Source organism: Nematostella vectensis, chromosome 9, assembly GCF_932526225.1.
Source record: "Nematostella vectensis chromosome 9, jaNemVect1.1, whole genome shotgun sequence".
Taxonomy (NCBI): Eukaryota; Metazoa; Cnidaria; class Anthozoa; order Actiniaria; family Edwardsiidae; genus Nematostella; species Nematostella vectensis.
This window is the reverse complement of record NC_064042.1, coordinates 13856119-13873477: the sequence shown is the minus strand read 5'-3', so window position 1 is coordinate 13873477 and position 17359 is coordinate 13856119. Positions and strand designations below refer to the sequence as shown.

General features: G+C 42.0%; 1 protein-coding gene across 1 annotated transcript in view; it reads left to right on the top strand.

The window, feature by feature from the left end:
* Positions 1 to 16991, top strand: part of LOC5503341 — a 99010-nt gene extending 82019 nt beyond the window's left edge. The window contains exons 42-53 of the mRNA XM_048732918.1: positions 376 to 540; positions 935 to 3530; positions 4673 to 5258; positions 5853 to 6056; positions 6814 to 6939; positions 7145 to 7363; positions 8236 to 8487; positions 9179 to 9916; positions 11267 to 11497; positions 11776 to 13122; positions 13459 to 13627; positions 13863 to 16991. Of these exons, the coding sequence (XP_048588875.1) occupies positions 376 to 540; positions 935 to 3530; positions 4673 to 5258; positions 5853 to 6056; positions 6814 to 6939; positions 7145 to 7363; positions 8236 to 8487; positions 9179 to 9916; positions 11267 to 11497; positions 11776 to 13122; positions 13459 to 13627; positions 13863 to 15328 (8099 nt within the window). The 3' untranslated portion in view covers positions 15329 to 16991. The remainder of the gene's footprint in view (positions 1 to 375; positions 541 to 934; positions 3531 to 4672; positions 5259 to 5852; positions 6057 to 6813; positions 6940 to 7144; positions 7364 to 8235; positions 8488 to 9178; positions 9917 to 11266; positions 11498 to 11775; positions 13123 to 13458; positions 13628 to 13862) is intronic.
* Positions 16992 to 17359: the final 368 nt, after the last annotated feature.

Sequence of the window (17359 nt, the reverse complement as noted above, 5' to 3'; positions counted from 1 at the left end):
ATCTCCATTTTTCAATTGTTATCCGTTTTCTTTTCACTTTTTCAGGTCTTTTACGTGCTCCCCCTATTTACTCTCTCCTCTCATTCCTTTCTCCTCATCAATTTGTTTTCATGTAAAAATAACGCGCCGCAAGTAGTTTCGCTTAACTTCAAACGAAATAATATTTTTTATCTGGCAATTCATCAATTTCCCCCATTCATTTATCCACATTTTACTCGCTCTATTAGCTATTGCGTTAAAGCTACATGACTTAAATCTTCTGTCTCCTATCAAATTTTTACCCCTAAGCTTCAAATTATTTTCAATTTCTAATTCTGATATATATTGTTTCTTATAAGATTAAATCAGCTGCTGATTAAATCTTTTTTTTGTAAGATTCAAAGAGATACAGTGACTTTTCGTCCTGGTCCGAGTGTCAAGTGAGCTGTGGCGGTGGAATTCAGATCAGGACAAGGAACTGTAGCACCAATAACATCGATGATTGCCGACTTCTGGGACCAAGGAGTGAGACACGATCATGCAACACAAACTCCTGCCCAGGTAGATATTATGCAATTCAAACCCCTACCCAGGTATATATCACGCAATACAAACTCTTGCCTAGGTAGATATCATGTGATACAAACTCCTGCCTGGGTAAATATCATGCAACGCAAACCCCCTGCCTAGGTAGATATCATGAAATACGAACCCCTGACAAAAATATATTATGCAATGCAAGCCCCTGTCCAGTTAGATATCATGCAATTCAAAGACCCTGCCTAGGTAAATATCATGTAGTATGAACCCATCTATAGGTTCTCACGCACTCCACTCTGCTCGGCTCGGCTCTCACCAGTCCTCCGAAGCCTTTATCATTAAGCTATCGTGGATCTTAATCTTATCGTGGTCCAATCCAAAGACCAATGAGTAGAAGCTTTTATTTCATTTTCAGCACCAAACATCACCTACCCGCGTTTCATTGCTTCTGGCCAAGTGTTCTCCGTTAAACAGGCTAACTGTAGCCAGGGGCATACCTACATGTATACAATAGGGACATCACAAGTCAGATCCCAACGTTGCAGTGCTAATCACGTGTTTGAAGAACCAGGCTTGTACAGCCTTCATGTTGCCAATTCGAATGCCTTGGCAACCAGAGGAATGGTGATAGTACAAGATGCTATTGTAGGCTTGGAGTTTGCGAGCTATGCTGGGGCTGTAGTGGTTAAGCAGCCTATGAAATTTCATTTGAAACTTGCCAAGGGGACCATGGTTAAGATAAATGTGGATTTTGGAGATAAGTCGAGCTATAACATTGTCGTTGGGGAGGGTGTGCGTCCCTATGTTAAGGTTATAGAGCACATCTACAGCAGTCTGGGAGTATTCAATATTAATTTGCAGGCATCTAATCGTGTAAGCAACAAATCCATCGCGACGACAATGATAACAGAAATCCCTATCTCTGCAAACATTACATTTGAAACACTTGGAAGATATGATGTGGTCTATCAGCTTGACCAAATTAAAATCGGGGTTATCGTCTACAGCGGATCTAATCCTCGTGTGCTCTTTGACATTGGAAACAATTTGACATTTACCAACTTGAAGACATTGGTATACAACTACACAGTTCCTGGAGTATATAACGTTGGTATCCAAGCCTTCAACAATGCCAGTCGGGTGAAAAAATCATTTGTTGTGACTGTGAATAAAATCATACCTTTTACGATAATAGACTTGACCATTCGCCCAAATGCTCACACAAGGCCGACAATAATGCAATTCGACGATCACGGAGCGAATCCTTATGAGTGCGATTGGTATTTCGGAGACGGCAATTCCCTTGCTGTCTCATCAACGCAGAATATTTCGACCCTCTCCCACACCTACACCAATGTCGGTGTTTACAATGTTACCGTTAAATGTATCAACAACTTTGGCACAAATATATCAGCAGCTATTGCAATAGTAGAAATTCCAATCGTGGCGAACATCACTTTCCACAACCTCGGCAAGTTTCGCAAGATCTATCAGTTGGACAAGCTCCGACTTCAAGCAATTATTTCCAGCCGCTCTAACTATATGATTGCCTTCGATCTTGGTAACAATGTAACATATCGCGATGTAAAGAAACTTGATTTCAACTACACCGACCCAGGAGTTTATACCATTAACACTGAAGTTTATAATAACGTCAGTCGAGTGAACAGAACTTTTTTGGTGACTGTTTATAAGATTATACCCTTTACGACAGCAAATTTGACCAACCAACCAAATGCTCTTGCGCAGCCCACAGTGATTTTTTTCGATTACAACGGTGCACTCCCATACGAATGTGATTGGAAATTTGGTGATGGCAATTCTCTATTTGTGTCTTCGGATCATAATATTTCTGTCATCCTATACAACTATGCCAGAATTGGTAGGTACGGCGTGATCGTGGTCTGCAATAACAACCTCGGTCAAGCGAAATTCGGGACTATCGCCAACGTACAGAAGAAGATTTCAGAAGCTGCCTTCACAGATGACTCTCCTACTTTGATTACCAATGCAACAACGTTTACTATTAGAGCATCTCATTACGAGTTCTCGTGCTTCGTTGCAGACATCGGTAATGGGACAGTAGGCTTTGGGAAGCCCTTTTGCCTGGAGAGATTCCCAAATGTGGCTTTTCAAGACGTTCTGGGTCCGCACACATTCGATCATGTGTACCTTGCTCCAGGCGTTTATTTAACCAAGCTAACTGCTTGGAATTATTTGTCAGAGATCGTCGTAGCAGGCTACGTTGTAGTACAAAAGGTATATTGCATGTACCCTAACGCCAGAATTCTAACATTTGACCAGTCCCAAAACAGCTCCATAACGATAAGTCGACGCGTGAAGAAGACATTTGAAACAGCTTCTTCGATTGATTGCAAAGCTACGCAAACAGTTGATTACACATGGACACTGTACTTGCGCGAGTCTGGTATGTCTTCCGAAGCCGTGCAGTTTCTTGGCATAAGGGATGAATTGGTAATTCACCCCATGACCTTACACTACGGCTCTTACCTTCTGCGGTTCAATGTCTCCATGCGAGGTCAACATGGGGTTTACCGTCTCGATGAAGGATACCTTTCGGTTATTCCTTCTCAGCTTGTTGCTGTTATTGACGGTGGTCAGTTTATCCAGCGGGGGCTTGGTACCTTGGTGACATTTAATGCAACCTTATCTTACGATCCTGACTACCCTCGGACCAGGGATTTAGATTTTTACTGGTTTTGCTACGAGAAAAACCGTAACGTTACGACAGATATTGATGCACTTTTTGCCAGTAGCCCTTTGCAGCAATCACCAGAGTTTAATGCTACGAGGTTTTGCAATGAGTCGTACCCGGACCGTCTTGTGAAGGCTGGCTCAACGATTAGACTTGAGACAAGCAGTTTAACGATATATCAGACATACGTGGTTATTCTAGTTCTTTCTCGTAATGTAAATGGTACCAGGAGACGTACTATGACTTCGCAAGAAATGGAGATTGTTCGTGGAAATCCTCCCGCATTGGGCATCAGGTAATATCTGTGTTGCACAAAGTTTTGGTTTTGAATTTTGGATTAGAAGGTTAGGAGGTTGAATAAGGCTAAAGATATCAAGTGATATGAGTTAGAAGAATTGCTAGGGTTCGGAGGTTTAAGGAAGAGGAAATTGAAGGTCCTGGCGCCCGTTTCTCGAGACACCCGAGAATTCTCGGGCCCGAAAACTTTATTTTGCTTTTTTGCCCAAAATTTTGCATGTTGTCCTTTTTGAGAACCGCTTTCATGTTTTAGAACGGTTTGAACTTCCTCTTGGTTTATGTTCCAAATGATATCGCTCAATAGGGCGAACAGTCTCGGGTGACTGCGAGGTCCCGAGAACTTTCTTAATATTTAAGCCATGTGAATTTCGGGCCCGAGAAGTTCGGGAAAGATCAAAATCTATAAATCTATAAAGAGAATCATCCTTTACATGAATCTTTGTGGTAAAATACGATGTTTGACGATATTTCAACACATTTAGATACCATACATTTTATAGAAATTAGCCAGCATTTCAAATTTAAGGAATAAATCGTTTTCGGTCCCGAGAATTCTCGGGTGTTTTGAGAAACGAGCCCCAGGCAAGAGTAAGGGAAAGAGTAATGGAAAATAATGAAAAAGTAGGACTAAAGCAGTAATGAAGGGTGAAGCTCAGATAAACGGCAAGGGTATGGATGTTGCGAACGTAAAAAGTATAGGAAGGCTGAGGCTGAGGATTAAGGCAAGGGTTATGGTGCAGATATAATCAAAACAAGAATTTTCCATACTGACCTCAATTTAAGGTCGGATTTGTATCTCATAAACATCCAATCAGAGCGAGGAACAATTGTATCAATCAGAAAAAGAATCAATCAAAGTCGTTAGTTTTCGTAAAAATATGCAAATTTTAATAATCATCGTACATCATCGAAATCATATAAAAAGAATCAATCAGCGTCGTTAATTTTTCGTAACTAAAATAGGCAAATCAAAATCATCATCGTACCAGCGGAATAAGTCGTCCTCTTCGCGCTTCCGAATTTGTTTGCTCGGACAAATCAAAAGGGCGACTTGAAGCAAGTCTATGACTATGATCTAAAATAATTGAAAAATTACTATAATACATTACTTTTATTTCAATTTCCATTTTATGGATATAGGTGTGTAAGTAACTGCAACGACAAGGTTTCACCGAATTTGAAGCTATCTATAGAAAGTGTTTGCGATGAGAAAAACATCGGCAAGGTATCTTACTACTGGAATTTGACAGAAGTATCATCCGGATATCAGCAACCGAGACCTATCAACCTGGACAATATCACTCTTACTGGGTCAAAACAAAGGTTCATTGCGATCAGACCTAACAGCTTAAAAGGTGGATCTACCTATCATCTCCATGCTTATGGCAGTGTTCCAAACAGAGCAATTGGGTACGCTAGAGCTGAATTCACTGTGAATGTACCCCCATCAAATGGAATATGTGAAGTGGATAAACGTGTGGGGTTTGTGAACTCCACGAAGTTTACCTTCGCGTGTAAAGCATGGCTAGATGAGGATATTCCTCTGACCTACGAGTTCAGTTATCGTGCCAGTTTGGGACTAAAGACAACCATTTATGTCGGAGATAAGACGTCAGTTCAAACCAAGCTCCCTGTCGGGGATCCTTATAAGAACTACTCGATTCCGTACTTTGTCAGGATAATAGATGCTTTTGGCGCCTTTGCACAAGTATCAGGCGAAGTTCAGGTAAAGTTGCCCTGTTTCAATTTCTGAAGGTGACGTTTTTCAACATTTACAAAATTTCACAGGACTTGGATGATAATTCATAAATTTTTCTTCTCAAGCGTATGGGAGCGTTCATAAGATAACTCGAGGGGTATTTAACTCAGTGTACTTTTTTTATTTCAACAACCCCCGGGATTTCAGTCGGACTTATGAAATATCAAGAGCTCCTTTTAGGGGCCCTTTTTTCGCATGGTTAAAAATTTTCGGAGCCCCTCACCAATATCTTCCCTCCTCCCTCCCCTCCCCCTTCAGTGTATTTCATGAAAACTCCCTAAAGTATGAAGACGAGGAGTCAAAAATAAAAAAAACAAAAATAAAAATTATATGACCTCTCATATGATTTACGCTTAAAAAACGTTTTTTCAGTCTCATTTACCCTCTTTTCTCTACATCCATAGGTCAGGAGTATCTATATTTTATGAAACTACACATTGTCCGATCTCTATACCGATTTTGGGCCCCCTATGTGATCCGACTCCACCTTCCTGATAAATATTGCATAACCTATGCTGTTTATTGAGTGAACCTAGGCCCACAAAATCTTCATTCTATCAGGTGTTCCTCCCGCCAGAAGAAAGAGATGCACTTCTTGTTAAGACCTACAAAGTGTTTGAAGAAAACACGTTTACTAGACGCATTAAAGCTGGCAATATAGACGAAGTGACGAAAGAGATAGATTCCCAGATTTCAATAATAAACGTCATGGCACTTGAGTCGGGCAACAACGGAAGCGAGCACGACCGTGCCCGCAGGCAAAAGGTACAGCGGCTGTTGAGTTTCTTCGACATGGCTTTGGGCTGAAGTAATTTGAAACCCAGAAAAAAGTTTTGCTAGATATACCATATTACCCAGCTATCCTTAACTGACTTCAAGTTCCCTAAATACTTTTCAGCCATTTCTACTCGGTTCCGCTTACTCAAACTGACTCCAAGTTCCCAAGATACTAATTTTCAGCCATTTTTTTTCGAACAATCTTAACTCCCCGCAAACTCGAACGGACTTCAAGTTCACTAAAGACAAGATTTTGTCCATTTTTCCTGCTAACTCGAACTTTTTATCATTTCAACGTAACAGGGTTTTACTGTATCCTATGCAAAGCTTTTAGTGCATTTGACGTCATTTTGATAGATGGTCGATATCTCTCGAACCCACCCTAAAAGATTATCTTTTAAAAAGATTAATCTTTATCATAACTCGAAGGTCCAAAGAAATATTGAGCTTAAGAGGGTATAATTCATAGAAAACTTCTTTCGAGGGAAACAGAAATGCAATCACTTGGAGAAAGCTGAATGTTTGTGTTAACGAGAGCCCAATCTGTTGTACTCCAGTTTACAATGTACATTGAGTAGAGTGTATAATTTCACAGAATTTTACAGTTATTTGGATCTTCAACACAGCCCCGCCCTCTAACAAATAACGCCACTTGTTCGGATCATATATTGACTCCAGAGAACGGACGTGGTACTCATAGAACCTCTATGCCTCTTATCTCTCTTGGAATTTCCCTTTTTTACAGATTCGAACAATAGCCGTTGGGGTATTGGCGAATGAGATTATAACCTCCCTAGCAGAAGTGAGGCAGATTGGGCCGTCCCTTGCTTACACGACTGCAGTCAAGAAAGAAGTATCCTTAGAAAGCCAGGTACAAGAATATGATATAAGCTATGGACATCCATATGGTGGATACCCTTTCTATGACAGCCGCCTTTAATGTCAAACTCGTCAGTCAAACATAAGGCACGCAATTTTGCTTTGATGTTTGCCCGTGGTATCAATTTCCCTCTAACCATTAAATATGTTTAAATCGTGTTGCTGTGTTTAAGGAGAATGAAATCCTGTAATTTTAGATCAAAGCCTTCGACTCTCTCGTACAAATGGAATCCGTCCTGCAGTCTGCCTTAGAGATTGAGCAGTTCAGTTCACCTAGTGATGATCTTCGAGATCTCGGAGAAATCGGACTAGTTGTTGCGGCAAACATCAGGGCAGCTTCAGGAGACTCGGCACGGGTCTACTCTAGTCCTCCAATGAAAGACTCGCACCAGGACCTCGACGCTACTCGCTTAGAGGTATACCAATTAACAAAGGATATGCATAACTACATACTAACCAAACTAAGGTTTTGACGTATCGACCAAGCTATTTTTATGTGGCATTTCTGGTCATGAAAATTTTCCGTAGGTAAATACGCAATTCCGTTATGCCCTCTGAGGCAATAAAGGAATGTCATGACTACTAATAAACCAACCACAGCGCTCCTACAAACTTTGTCAGTGACTAATAAATGCAGAACTGGAGATTTTAAGTCTTGTGGATATCAAAGTTGGCGTTTAGGCTATACAATGGCAAGAATATGGTTATAATTTTGGCTACAATCCCCGCAAAAACTGTTGACCCATTTCGCAAAATCGGTATCCCTTTTTGCGCGTTTGGGTGCATACAGGTTAACCACTTGTCAAGCACATCCTTTCCCCCCCCTCCCCCCCAAACCGATGTTTTTTAGTTAGGCCTGGAACTCAACAATCACATACTAACGATAGGCGCTCAACATTGGCACGGGGGGTGGGGGAGGGGGAGCATTTATTTGTGTGGCACACGTGATTGCTAGACATGAGATTTTGTGAAGGGGTAGCTTAATCGGTGAATGTGTCAACTTTTTGGCGCGAGCTAGACGAAGGAGGAAATCGCAGGCGTAGTGTGAAATTATGTGGAAACTTACACTGCGATCGAGTGCGATTGTTGGCTTAAGTGTGCGATCATATGGGACCCACTGTGCGATCGGTTGCGATCGTCAAATTAGCTACAATCGTTTGTGATCACACGGAAACCTGCCTTTATGCTCTACATATGACTGGACTTTCTCATACTCTATCAAAAATAGCTATCTGTCCAATCTTCGCGAAAGCCTCAGTCAGATTTCTGACTTCTTTGCATCCTGTAGGCCAAGGAGCTATCGGGCAATGTATCAGCTGTAATAGACCGACTGTCCAAGGTTCTGTTGTCCCTTATGGTGCCTGGGGAGCAGTCGATGTCAATAAAAACTCCATCCATGGATTTCACACTGAAACGATCCTATCCAGAAATGATCGGCAACACGCCGATTGGCAACACCTTTGCAGGCTTCCAGCTCCCAAATGCAAGCTCTATGTTTGACCAGGAGACCCTTACCGCCTTAGGACACGTCGACACCGAGGTATGCATGCATGTATTTCCAGCGAGGGTAGTAAGGGGGAGTATGTGCCATGAGTAGGATTTAGGCAGGCGTGGGCTAGCAAGTAGGAAGCTAAGAGGTTTTTTTTAACTATATAACCATCACTACTATAATCTTTTCTTTTTCTGCCGGTCAAAGTAAAACCTAACTGTACTTAGTCTGGAGTATTCAAGTGCTTTGCGATCTCAACTGTAATCTCACATCGTTGGGCTTGAGCAAGATAAACATGATAGAGCAAGTAAAACATTTTAGCTATTATCATATTGGAAGAGTGCCCTATGACATTTGCTGATCCCTTTTCTTTGAGTTGTATTTTAAGCGTTTTGTTGATAGGGTCAATTCTCTTGTTTTTTTCCTTGTTCGATTTGAACCCGAGCTATCGATTTGGCTAAAGAGTAGTTGCTATCACTTTTTTGGATGCATATCTTCAAGACCATTCAGACCAGTCAGATGCCTCAGTATATTGATCTCGTGTTTGTTTTGTATGTATGAATTGTTAGGCTTGTAGGTACTTCAACAGGTCGGTCGATGGGTCAATGGGTTAACATAAGGTTGAACAATTGAAACAGTAAATAAGGTTGTATCAGGGAGTTGTGTCTCTCACGACTCCCTGGTTGCATATACGATTCTAGTTTCCGTCTAACAAACAATTGCATTATTTGTCTACTCCCAGATGACGAATTACAAAGAGAATCCATACACGTGGGACTCGTCAGGCGAAACCATCAAATCAAACGTCATAAGTCTTTCTCTAACGGACATGGGCAACGTCGCGATTAACGTTTCTGAACTGACGACTCCAATAAACCTGTTCATTCCACGATCTGCACCCTCATCTGAAAACCGAGAAAAAAGTCTATTCGTATCTAAAAAAAACGGCAGTATAATATATCACTCTGTGAATATTGACGCGCCATCGCTGAGTATCCGTATCTATGCTGGGCCCCAAGCTACCTTTCAGGTTTTCCTCAAAAAAGACCGGCGGCCTTCTCTGGATAAGAGAAATTTAATTAAAAATCTCCCAGACTACTCTTCTTGCAGCTCAATCCCACCCGAAACAAGTGACTTTTCAGACTGCAAAGAGGATCCCTACATGATTTTCCTTGATGAGAAGCTCATCAATGAGACAGGGCTTTACTACATTGCTTTAAGGTTTGTCTTTGCGCATGCACCGAGCAGTCCCCGCGTGAGGCGGGACTGTGGGGGAGGGGGACGGGAGAGGAGGTCTTGTTTAAGTAACAAGGAAGCTCCTTACAGACCACCACAACCTCTAGGTGAAGGGGCACAGCTTGTTCCTGTCGTACCCGTGTTTGACGAAACCAAGGATGCTAAGTACTCAATACAAGTATTCCAGTCGCCTTGCAAATACTGGGATAAGGAGCGGGAGATGTGGAGTACTATGGGATGTAAGGTTAGTAAAGGAAATGAAATGATGGATCCATTCCAAACTCTTTCATATGAAGTTTATGATAAGTTAAACAGGCCGAAGGGGAAATTCTCGGGCGGGGACCCAACACGGGAAACTTCAGCAATAGAGCCATTTGGCGTTAGATTCCTGTAAAATTTGTTACGATCGTCTTTGCAAAATTAAGGATATCACGCAACGACGATGGCGATGGCAAGGCGAACCTGACCAAGACGATACTTTCATGCTTACCTCCTATTCCACTCAAACAGAACGGTGAAGGCAGGAAGAGCCAAGAGCCAAACGTGAAAGGCACTCTGAAATAGACCCTGTCTGATACATTTCGGCGTCTTCCTCTAATCCACGACGTGAAAACTCCGAGTTTCATGGTCTAACGAGGACGTGGGCGCGTGTGCTGCAAATTAGACCTTCATTGTTCGCTATGATAGAAATTAGTTTCCAGGCTTATTGTTACTCTTTTGGATTCATAAAAACGAGTTCTATTAATCTGAATTAGTTAAAAATTTATAAGCATAAAAAGCATTTTGGGGTCATATTCTCCTTGTCGTCGCCGTCTTTGTTAAATAAGGTCCCTATTATTAGATTATTGTAAAATATGCTTGTAAATATAATTATTATATACACACCGAGATTTACGCGCAAAAAACCATTGTGATAAAGCTAGTCTCTTCGCGCTAGAGAAGCCAGCCAATTGGTCGTACGATTTTTTCCACTAGTGAAAAACGCCGTATCGGCTTTCTGATTGGCTATATCATTATTTTCGTTTCGTTTGCTCGACGACTCGCTCGAAACTCCTTAATGTGTCCCAGTTCGCTCATGAGAGTAGCAAATCTATTGTCATTTTGAACGCTTTGTATTTAATTTTCACAGTAAAATTTTATTCTATCGCTCAAAGGAGGAGCTCAAGAACAAAAGTTACATGCAAAATTAAATGTTTTATATCTGAAAGCTCTTTTCGCTCATTTTATATCTCGGTAGGTATATTCTCGCTGCGCTCGTTCGTCTGTTTTACACAACTCGTGAATAAAAATCGTACGCGCTCACTAGACGTCAAATAACATTTAATTATGTCCTGCAACGGAATCACGATCATCTCTACCGAGGACGCGCTTCGTTCAACAAAAGGGACCTTATGCACGCAAAAACGTAGAAAACCACGGACGCTGGATTTGCGCGCGCGCCGTTCTCGACATTCCAACCACGTTCTCAACGACGTGTAATGGGGACAAGCCACGTAGTTGAATGCTTAGTGCGAATGTCGATAATGGCGCGCGTGCAAATCCAAAGTCCGCGGCGTTCTACGTTTTTGACAAGACGTATTATCCCTGTTTGCAGGCTGGTCCCCAGACAAGGCTTGAGGTGGTTCACTGTGTATGTACTCATCTCACGGCATTTGGGGGCGGTCTCCTGGTGGCCCCGAATCCTATCGACTTTGACAAGGTCTGGGCAGGATTCAAAAACATCTCGGACAATCTGTCCGTGGTGGTTACCATCGCTGTCGCCTTGGCGATCTACATCGTGTGTGCTGTATGGGCTCGCCGCATGGATAACAAAGATATCAATAAGGTAATTCGACGTAAGTTATATAATGATGATATGCTCATAACAATGGTGATCATAATGATAGTAATGGGGTGGTAGAGAAAATGATGGTGCTGATAATAATGTCCAATTGATGGTGTTTATAGTAGTGTTGATAAACCTTTGTCCTTCTGGGACTGCGTTTTTGATACAACGCTTTCATGTTTTTTAGCGCAAGCGCGCGATGACTATTATGAAAATGGCGGTGATAATTATAATATTGATGTTTTGTTCATTGTTCCTCTTCATATTTCTCTTTGAAGGACGGCGTTACTACCATCACCAGTACCAACACATTACACGGCGATCATATCTACGAGCTGACTCTCTATACGGGGTCATGGAAAGGCTCCTGCACGACTGCCAACGTCTTTGTCAACATCATTGGGGACAAGGGTCAGACAGGTCCTTTGTCATTGACAGATTCTAGCAAACAGCTGTTCACAGAAGGAGCTGCCAATACCTTCGTTATTCCCCTTGACTTTAGTCTCGGTCAGTTGCGTTATCTCCGTGTCTGGCACGATATGACAGGGTATGACTCTTCTTGGTTCTTAAATTTCGCAATCATCAAAGATCTGCAAATGGATTCCAAGTGGATTTTCATGTGCAGTCGGTGGTTGGCTTTAGAGAAGGACGATGGATTGGTCGATCGTGTTCTTCTAGTAAGCACTGTGGCAGAACTGAAGAATTTTAAGACTTTGTTCAATACTAAGGTATCCAATGACCTTTTTGATGGGCATCTATGGATGTCAGTTGTGAAGAAACCTCCAAGGAGTCCATTTACAAGAGTTCAGAGGTTAACGTGTTGCATGTCGTTACTCTTTACCACAATGATGACAAGTGCGATGTTCTTTAACATCGGAGGAGATCCTGACACTTCCACGGTCTCTCTTGGTCCCCTGACCTTTAGTGTTAGACAGCTGATCATCGGTATCCAGAGTAGCTTTATCGCACTGCCTGTAAACATTCTCGTTGTTCAAATATTCAGGAACTTGCCTCTGCTCAAGGCTCCAGAAGATGGCACTCATAAGAAAAAAGCGTCAGAGAAGAGGAGAAAGACCGAAGATAGCACGCACGAGAAAGCTGTGCCTAAGAAAAATAATAAGATATGTCCCGAACAACTTCCATATTGGTTCCTTTACGTAGCATGGGCATTATGCGTCACTATGATCCTTACCTCAGCGGCCATTACTCTCTTCTACAGCATGATGTGGGGGAAGGAGATCTCTAATCAGTGGCTTGCTTCTACGCTCGTTTCTTTCTTCCAAGATGCTTTCCTTACGCAACCCATCAAGGTTGTTGCTCTTGCAGTCTTTGTTGCGGCTATTCTGAAAACTTTACCGAATGACTTTAGTGGCTGCACGGTGCCTTCTTCGGACATATCACAACACCAAGAAACTGATATGATGCTTGGTGAACAGGCAGACCCAGAGGTGCTGGAAAGGGCAAGGAAGTTCAAGCTAAAGGAAGAAGAGATGTTTAGTATTATGTCCAGTGTTTTGTTGCACCTTGTCTTTTTGGGGCTTCTTCTCGTTGTTGGTTACACGGCACGTGATCCAGCAGCGTACGGACAAACTAGGATTCTAAAAGATGCTTTACAGCCTCTTCCGGTTAGTATCACAAAATAAGATCTATTATATAAGATATACAAGATTAAGAGATTCAATCAAGCGATTCAGATTCACTTGAAGCTCCCGAGCAAACATTGCGCGAAATTCTCTGGTGTTATTTTATAGTCGATGTTGCTACGCGCGCCCTTATTGATTGATTAGCGCGCTAGCATCCCTGTACGGCATGCTCAAAAGCAACATAACACTTTGCATATAATACATACATTATTGTTCTCGTTTGCTTGGGTCGTATGGGGACTTTTATCTTCGCACTTGGGTCAAAAGACGCATATTTACTTATACTGTTTGATATTTACCATGCGGACTTTGTTCCAGGTTTATGATGCCGGTAGTCTCTGGGAGTATGTTGAGACGACGATTCTTCCCTTCACATTTAATAACGTCGAGTACAACGGACTACGTACCAAGGAGGAAGGAGTGGTAGCTGACGTAAATCTGTTCCTTATTGGTATGCCAAGAATACGTCAACTGAGGGTTATAAAAGGTATGATACTAGGAAATATTAAAGGAACTTTCAAGGAGAAGGCGCTGGTATAACATTTGAAAAGCTTTTCTAATGTTTCCACGCCTTGATGGCTTGCACTTCCAATTTCTTTTGATTTTTCGGGGATTCACATATTGATAATGATAATTATAATACTTATAATGATGATGATCTACTCTACCGTTTGATTATTTTTACCTCTTTCTAAAAGTTTGAATTCTTTATTTTCTCTCAGAAATTTGTAAAACCTATCTTTTCGCCGAATGGTGTGCCGATCTCTACTCATCAACAAAAGAACAAAAATCGTTCTATCTTCCCGGTTGGGGTACAAAGACCAATCTCACGTACGCTGAATGTCCCTTTCCATGGCGATACAGGGATACCGGACAATTAAACACCTTACCTTACTGGGGACAGCTTGGCTGGTACGGAGGGGGTGGATATACGGCTGATTTGGGTTACAACACAGGACAAGCTGATAGCATTATTGTAGATCTTAAGAAGAATCGATGGCTGGACCATCTTACCCGAGCTACCTTCATCGAGTTCACCGTATTCAATGCTCAAGTGAATTTATTCAGTTCTGTTACGTTCCTCTTCGAAAGTCAAGGGACCGGTGGTGGGATTTATCTCCTCAAAGTGGAAACCTTCCGACTTTATCCACACGTTGGACCAGGCCAAACCCTGGTCATTCTCTGCGAGATAACGGTAGTGGTAGTCACACTCATCCTCGCATACAAAAACATCAAAAAGATCTACAGAATGAAAATGGAGTACTTCAAGCAAACCTGGAACATCGTGCAGCTAGTTGTGATCTGCTTAACCTTATCAGCGGTTGTGCTTTTTATTTTAAGAATGCTTGACACCCAAAAGACGATCAAGAAACTTCGTGAGAATCCATTCGTTTTTGTCAGCTTCCAATACGCCACCCAATGGGCAGAGCTGAATACCTACATCGTTGGCATTGTTATCTTTCTGTCCACGCTGCGACTACTTTATCTCATCAGCTTCAACCGTCATATTTCCATGTTGTACAATAGTATCTCACGCTCATTCTCGCTTCTGGCCCAATTCGCAGTAGAAGTGATCATTGTGTTTACTTCATTTGCGATCTTTACGTATGTAGTGTTTGGCTCCCATATGGATGGCTTTGGGACGTTTCAAGGGACCCTTGGATCGCTCTTTGCTATGCTACTTGGCAAGGGCTACTACTCGGATCTGAGTCAAGTGGATGTAATCCTGGGACCGTTACTTTTTGCGGTCTTCACTACGACAATGATGCTCTTTATGCTGAACATTTTTGTGGCCATAGTAATGGAACCTTACGAGGAGGCAAAGCAGGCAATGGCTGATGAGCAGACGGATGAGTTTGACATGGCGACGTTTATGATAGACAGACTCAAAGTGTTTATTGGTATATCCAGGTCTGCCGGGGATCCATGGCAAGCGAGAGGTGCACAATACATCTCACACACAAAGCAGCTGAAAAACCTGTTGAACCTGTTCGACAAGCGCTTGGATAGCTTTGATGAAAGGGTAACCCGACTACACCAGCTCTCTTGTGAGGAGCAGCGGGAGATGCAAGACGCGCTAAGCATGCTGGTCGGCAGTGAAGTGCTAAAAACCGAGCAACAGGATGGCACGGTCTTGAAGCAGCAACAGAATGATGTCTTCGTTGCGTTACTTATGATCGATTGTTAGTTTTCTTAGCAAAAGCCATCCTATGGTAGAAACATTATTAACCACTCAATACTACAGTAATACACCTTTAAATATCATCAGCCCCAAGCCTAATCTACACGAGCAATGTTAGTTGACAACTTAAATTGACCGTGTGATAGGCCAGAAAATAATTATCGGTATGCACACCTTTATGCGCCATCATTAATTTTGAGCCGCAAAATAGTAGTCAATTTTAATTCTTAGCAAACCTTCTAGGTTTTGACCAACCATAGTTGCCACATGAAACCCGACGACCTTGCGCCATCTGCAAGAGCAAATGAAGATTGTCACATAAACATTGTTGGCCCATCTACACGGTCAACTATGGTTGTCAGAAGTTAGTTGATACTATAGATTGGTCGTCTAGATTGGGTTTAAGGGCAGCGTCATGGTACTGCGCATGTCTGGATTCAGTGTTTATTTTAATTGTCTACAAACAGTTGAACATTAAGCTGTCATTGCCTTGTTGAAATAGTATGCAATATTTTATTGAAAACCATGTTTATTGACAGTTTTGTATTCATTTCTTTTGAAACTAAGTCTCCCGCATGTACCAGAGGCTCATAAGTCAATATTAAAATTTGACTGAAATTCCGCAGAGCGATTGCAAGCTCTTACTATGACGCTGCCCCTTTAAACTCCTGGCGTTCTGCTCGGGTTGCCTGTGTTGTTTCGTCACATCATCCTGAATAGCCTGAGGAATCCCTGATATAAATCACGAGGGTCTAGGCCGGTTAATCCTGTGCTTATTTTCAGCTAAGTAGAACACGCAAAGACGCAACAAATATTCCATAGCAGGCCCGTACCCAGGGACCCCGAACGCACTCCCCCTACAACGGCCGAAAGTCCATTTTCGGTTCTCAATGGGATAATAACGTGCTATTTGTTGACAATACTATGAAGAACAAGCAAGATCACTCTGGTATGTCATTAATTCATAAGTCAGTCTTTTTTGGAGCCAAATCCGACGATAAACGTCCCTTGGAGATAATGCAAAGGCATAAAAAATCTATTTTTGCTCTTTCGGTGGTGGTCAGATTTTTATCAGAAAAATTGCTCCTTCCTCCCCTTCCCCCCAGAAAAATTAGATCCAATTTTTCGGATTTTGCAAAAAAATGCGAAAAATCCTGGGTACGGGCCTGCAAAGGAGCTTTCTATAGCGTTTACATGGGTGAGTTCCGACTGGAACAGTTCAAGTTTCGTTAGCTCGTCGGGCTACACTCGAGAAACAACGAAACCATTGATTTATTTTCTTTTTTCTAACACGCATTAACACTATAGCTTGTATGGTGCCTTTCTAACACGCATTAACACTATAGCTTGTATGGTGCTGGGGACACAAGAGGCTTTTAGTAGACTGATTACTTAAGAAACGCGACGTTCTAGGGCCGAAAACATAGAAGTCAATCGAGCTTAAGGCTGATTTAGACAGCACGATGCTCGTATACGACACAGCCGTAGTTTGTAACTCAGGCATAACACATGTCGTAGCCAGGTCCAATACAACTAACCGTGCTGTCTAAGTCGGCCTGTTCTTTCGCGAAAGAACAGACTTGCGACACAGGTGAACTGATAGAAACAAACAGGAAGACAGCTCTGCTAGCAGGGGAGCCTTAGAGCAACGTAAAAGATAGACCTAAAACAGTGAATTGAGCAAATGCAGTTTTTTTTTATGTACCGTTCAAATGCAAATGCGTACAAATGATAATGAAACAAAAACACTTTGTCATTTACATGCATTGTATTTGGAACGGTACATGAAAAGAATGGCGTTTGTTCAGGGCCTAATGCTGTGGTATAGACATGACGGAAAAACCTGAGTACTCAGAGAAATTCTCCGCCTTGTTCGATGTAAAATGCCGGGCTTATTTGAAGAGTCACGTCATGTTTTTCCGTCATGTCTGTGGCATACGACATGATGGAAAAACATGACGTGACGCTTCAAATAAGCCCATTTCACATCGAATAAGGCGGAGAATTTCTCAAGTGCGACTTTTTTAAATTGATGCG